The 5,353-nt window shown below is 67.0% G+C and overlaps 2 protein-coding genes across 2 annotated transcripts in view; both read right to left on the reverse strand.

Annotated features, from left to right (window-relative positions):
* Positions 1 to 78: 78 nt before the first annotated feature.
* TIMM13 (translocase of inner mitochondrial membrane 13) lies at positions 79 to 477 on the reverse strand. Its single transcript, XM_029917045.1, has 2 exons — positions 290 to 477; positions 79 to 202 (listed from the first exon to the last, which is right to left on the reverse strand). The coding sequence occupies exons 1-2, from the start codon at positions 410 to 412 to the stop codon at positions 101 to 103; spliced, it is 225 nt and encodes a 74-aa protein (XP_029772905.1). The 5' UTR covers positions 413 to 477; the 3' UTR covers positions 79 to 100.
* Positions 478 to 3,074: 2,597 nt separating this feature from the next.
* Positions 3,075 to 5,353, reverse strand: part of LMNB2 (lamin B2) — a 13,958-nt gene continuing 11,679 nt past the window's right edge. The window contains exons 6-10 of the mRNA XM_029916407.1: positions 5,056 to 5,335; positions 4,862 to 4,969; positions 4,217 to 4,336; positions 3,866 to 3,979; positions 3,075 to 3,306 (exon numbers count right to left, since the gene is read on the reverse strand). Coding sequence (XP_029772267.1) covers positions 3,265 to 3,306; positions 3,866 to 3,979; positions 4,217 to 4,336; positions 4,862 to 4,969; positions 5,056 to 5,335 — 664 coding nt within the window. The 3' untranslated portion in view covers positions 3,075 to 3,264. The remainder of the gene's footprint in view (positions 3,307 to 3,865; positions 3,980 to 4,216; positions 4,337 to 4,861; positions 4,970 to 5,055; positions 5,336 to 5,353) is intronic.

Raw genomic sequence — 5,353 nt, forward strand, 5'->3', positions numbered from 1 at the left:
ACGGCTCGGCTCAGCAGCGGCCGGGCCGGCGCCCCGACCCCAGGCAGCGGGCCGCGCACGCGCACTCGTCCCGCCGCGACGCCCGTTGGTCCGCGCACGCTTACGTGCCTCCCCGCGGCCCCACGCGCCTCACCTGCTCCGAATTGTCCAGGGAGCCCCCCGGCTTCCCGATGCACTTCCGGAAGCACTTGTCCGTCATCCTCTGTGGGGACAACGCGAGCTCAACCGCGACACCCGCGCCCGGTGGACCCCACTGCCCCTCGGCGCCCGCCCCGGACCGACCCCGGACCTGCAGCAACTCCTGCGCGTTGGCCACGGCGATCTGCACCTTCACCTGCTCCATGATGAGCCCCGGGTCCAGTTTGCCGCCGCCGCCGGAGCTCCCGAAGTCCGAGCCGAAGCCACCCTCCATGGCTCCGCAAAGTCAACCGGACTGAGACCGCGTGCGCCGACCCGTACCCGCGCCGGAAGTCGTTTGCCCAGGGCGCCACGGGAAATGAAGTCCAGGGTTGTCGGACTGCAAGTCCCACAAAGCTGTGCGCCCATCCTTGCGCACGCGCGGATAGGAGCCACCTTCTGCGCCAGCAGCAGTTGGCTCCGGAGCCGCCGGTTCCCGGCTAGTCCTGCGGATCCAGCCGCGCATGCGCACACAGCGTTGGGCGCGTCGCGTGACCGAAGGTGCAGCCGGGCCTGTGAGGTTCGGGCACACCATCGCGGGTCGCAGTCGCCGACAGGGACTGTCCCGGGGTTTTGCATGCCCCTTCCGTCCCCAGGTTGGGGTAGCCGCGTCAGAGTAGACTCGGGGGCAGAGCTTAAAACCAAAATGTTTATTGGAGTGTTGTACAAAAAGTTTCCGGTCATAAAATGCATATTACAAATCATCGGAGAAAGAAAAAGACCACACGTTTGGCATGCAAGTCCTTGGAAGCCGTCCGCCGAGCCGGCCCCACGGCAGCTGTGCTGACGATCCGTTGGGGGTGCGGGCCGCAGGGGCGCCACCCCACCCGGGAGCCGCTGGCCGAGCCTGGTTACCTGGTTACTGATGGGACTCGGACAAAGGAATCGTTCCCGCATCGTTTAAAGCTAAGAATGTTTGACAACCGCAGACTGTTTCCCAGGCCAGCGCTGGCGGCTGAACTCTGGATTTCCAAATACTCCCTTCCCAACGACCACCGCCGGCCTGCAGTCACCAAAGGGCCACTAGCTTCCCCTCCGCCCACCAGACAGGGGCACCGAGGTGCCTGGGCCGTTTCACTCCACCCAGGACCTCCCCCAGGCCACCGCGGGCTGGGGAGGGGGGGGAAGGCCGGGAGCCCGCTTGGAGAGGACAAGTGTCACCTGCCAGGAGCAATCCTTAGCGTGCACCTGAGGGGACCCTGCCCAGAACGGAAAACGATGCCATGAAGCATCTGGGCCCATGGGAACGGTGGGGCCCACCCCGTCCACAGGGACCCCACCACCAAGCATCGCAGGATGTGGCTGTGACCAGGGCAGGCTGTGTCTGGAGGCCCCCACCCGCCCGATGCCGCGGTGTCTGTGCTCCAGGCCCTCGCTGTGCACGCAGTTCCTGTGACGCGGGTGTGGGGGGCACAGCCCTGGGCCCTCGGGGGCCCGGAGACACTCCTGGGAAAGGGCGCGCGTAGGGGGGAGGCTGGGGCATCGGCGGGGCAGGCGAGCTCCCCCGCACCCGCCAGAAACGGGGGAGGGGTAGTGGTGAGACATTTCCCTTCGCGAGAAATACCAAGCCCACAGCCTGGGGGGACTCGGGTGGCCACGGAAGTACCAGACCTAAAGCAAGGGGGCTGCCTGCCGACTCTAGACGCAGCGGTGTTCGCTGGTCCGCCGCCTACAAGCCTCCAACCGTCCAGGCCGCAGGCAGTTTCCAAGGAAAGAAAGACAGGCCGGCCGCCCATGGGCGCCGCTCCCCGGGGCGGGCGGCGGGGGCCGCCTGGTAAACGTGCGGCCTTCTGGGGGCCGCGCCTCCGTGGCTCAGTTTTCTGTCTTTAAGACTTGAGCTGCGCTTTGTGAAGGAATTTGCCATCTGCGGCCTCTGTGGTCACCAAGCTGCCCCCCCCCCCGCCCACCCCCTCGGGGGACTGTCCCAGTGACCCTGGCTCGAGCCCTGAAATGGGATCCGGCAATCTGAGTACTGACCAATGTAAAAAAATAAATATCCATTAAAAAAATAACTTCTGTGTTTCTATGTGGGAGGGGGTATGAACGCTCAGCGAGTGCAGGGGTGGGGCCGGGCAGGGTGACACAGAGCCACCAGCACCAGCACGTCCGTTGGAGAAGAATTCGCCCACAGAAACCAGGACAGCGGGACGCGCGAGCACACGGGAGCCGGTGGGGACCCGCACTGAGCCCCGTGCACAAGGCACAGAGTCGGAGAATAGGGCGGGGGGGTCACCCCGAGGCCGCTCTCCTGTCGGAGGCTGTCACACGTGGACGCTCGCTAGTGAGGCTACCCGCCTGTGCCCTTGCCGCTGACCTGGTGACAAGTCTCCAAACGGAGCTGTCCCCATCCCTAGGTTTCCAGGTCTCCTGCCCCGCCGGTCCTGCAAGCTGAGGAACTCAACTACAGAAAGCTCCAGAAACCCGAGGGCCCGACAGCCAGGAAGGGACAAGGGGGCCCGCCCCAGAGCCCCCAACAAGTGCCCAGACACCGGGCCTGCAGCCGCACACGCGCAGAGTGGAGTCCCCGCAGAGCCCCGTCCCCACTACCCGCTTCCGGTCTCTGGCCGGGCCACCAAATTCCACGGCGGGGGGGGGGGGGAGTGCGCTGCCCCGCCCCCCCAGGCCACAGCCTGGGCTCTGGATTTGGTTTGTCAAGAGCTGAACAGACAACGAATCTCCCGGATGGTCTCGCTCTCCTCGCCCCGCCCACCTGAGGCCCACAGGCCGGAGTCTGTGGTGCGGGCGGAAGGAGAGGGTCTCGCCCCTGCGCGCCGCCCCCGCCAGGCCCTCCAGCCCCCAAACCCCGCCCCCGGCGGCTACTAGGTTCCCGGGGCCTCAAAATTAGCCAAATGGTGAAATGGCGGCACCAAAAAAAAAAAAAAACAAAAACCCAAAACCATGTCCAGACAGCGGTGATGAAGGGAGGGTCCGAGGAAGCCACCGACAGCAAGATCGCAGCGCCCCGCCCCCACGTGCTGGCAGTTTGCTCAAAAATTCTCTAGAAAGGTATCAAGGACTAAAGACGGCCAATTATATAAAAATAGTTTTCAGTGGCTCTGGGTAAAGACGTGAGGAGGCGAGGTCCGTTCACATGACGCGGCAGCCTCGCGAGGTGGTCCTCGGGTCCCCCTGGAATGAAAAGCCAGCAGCCTAAGAGGCCCGAGCGCCCGCCTGGCTAGGCAGGCAGCGGTGGCCCTCACCCCTGCCAGCCTGGGCCTGGACCAGGGCGCTGGCTCCCAGCGAGGAGACAGGGCCGGCCACCAGTTTCAGCCTCAACTGTCCGTTCCAGAACCTTCCACATCTCCCTTCTGAGCTACACAACGCATCACAACTTAAATGTCCGACCCGAGCCCCGGGACTCAGAGCTGCAGCGGCAGGGCCCCGGGCCGCCAGCCCTTCCCCCAAAGCCATTCTGGAGGCTCGGGGGCCTCAGGCTGGAGGAGCACGGGCACCAGAGCCCATTCACGGAGGGCCTCGGGGCTCGGGGCTCAACCCGCCACTCCTGGGGGCCCCCGGCCAGAACCCTGAGACCCCACAGTGGGCAAGAGCCAGGAGGGAGGGATCCCCGCCCCCACCGCACATCTCTGGCTGCAGGCTGTGGGGCCGTCCGGGCCGGACTGTGCCAAGAACCTCAGTCCTGACGCGGCAGCCCGCGCGCGCGACCACGCGCGCCGCCTCGGGAACGTACCTGCTGATGGAAAAGGTCCTCCTCGCCGAACTCGGCCCCCTCCTCCTCGCCCTCCTCCCCGTTCTCCGCCTCCCGCGCCGCTGCCGACTGCTTCACGGTTCTCATGGCCACCTCCTGTGCGAGACAAGAGCCGCGGCCGCTCAACCCCGCGGGGGCCGGGGGCCACCTAACGCCACGTGCGGCCGCTCCGGCCAGGCCTCCGCACGCTGAACAGCGCCCCAAAGCCAGGGTCACCTCGCTGGCGCTGTGGGTCAAAGCCCCACCCCAGGGATCCCGCGGCGGCTGGTGGTGCGTGAGGGCGGGCCGGGGAGCCTCCCACAAGGCCCCCGAGAGCCCGCCCCGGGCACCCACCTCCCCGTCGGCGTTGACCAGGACCGTCCGGAAGCTCTCGCCCGTGCTCCAGCTGCTCTGGCTCTTCCACACGAGTGTCGAGGGGGGGCTGTGGGCCACCCCTGCCCCAGCTGCCCACACCTGGGGACACAGCAGGGCCCCCCATCGATGCTGGCTCTGGCCCCAGCACTCTGTGCCACCAGCCGGTTCCCTATCACTGCCCCTGGGTCTGCCGAGGGATGCCCATTGCCAGGGTACAGAAGACGACACCGAGGTTCTGGGTGGCCAACGGCCCTCATCTCAGCAAACGACGGTCGTGCTGGGATCAGAAGTCCATCTGCTCCAGGGGTCCACGCCTATGGCTGGAATCTTTCGCCAGTGCCCACCAGCCCGGATACCGGGACCCTTCTCCACCACGGGGCCCTGACATGTCACCCAGGCACTACAAAGGCTCCGGGGAGGATCCGGGAGCACCCCGGCGGCAGGCAGGTGAGCCGTGACAAGCAGCAGCTGTTCTGGGAGCCCAGTCACCGAGTCACTCAGCCAGCGCCCCCCACCCCACCCCCAGCCACGACCTGCCCCATCCCGGCCACCAGTCACTTCAGTCACCTGCCTGGTTGCTGCTGCCCAGCCCCCCCCCCTTGTGCCCCTTCCGCGGCCACCTACCGTGACGGTCTGGCCGGCGCGCAGCACGTACTTGGGCGTAAACTTGTAGGCGATCTCCTCCCCCTCCAAGACCTGCCTCTTGATCCTCCAGTTACCCAGAGACTGATCCTGGCGAAGGGGACACGCACGCGGCCTGACACACAGCTCGGGGAGGGCCCCGCGGGGACCCGCCCCCGGGGACGCAGGCCGCTCACCTTGTCCGAGCTGTTCTTCAGCTGCACAAACCTGCCCTCCAGGTCGACCTCCTCGATGGCGATGCCGCCCGTGGCCGACGCCTGCTGCGCCAGGTGGAAACCGCCGCTGCTGCCGCCGCCTCCCGAGCCGACGCCGCTCGAGGCGGGCGACTCCTCCACCTCCAGCCGCCTCCGCTTGCTGCGGCCCGGGCGCCCGGCCACAGCCACGCTGCTGCCGCTGCTGCTCGACGTGGCCCGCGACACAGTGATCCGCGACGACGGGCTGGGGGTCAGCTTCAGCCTGGGAGACGGAGGGCCG

Source organism: Suricata suricatta, chromosome 12 (assembly GCF_006229205.1).
Source record: "Suricata suricatta isolate VVHF042 chromosome 12, meerkat_22Aug2017_6uvM2_HiC, whole genome shotgun sequence".
Classification (NCBI taxonomy): Eukaryota; Metazoa; Chordata; class Mammalia; order Carnivora; family Herpestidae; genus Suricata; species Suricata suricatta.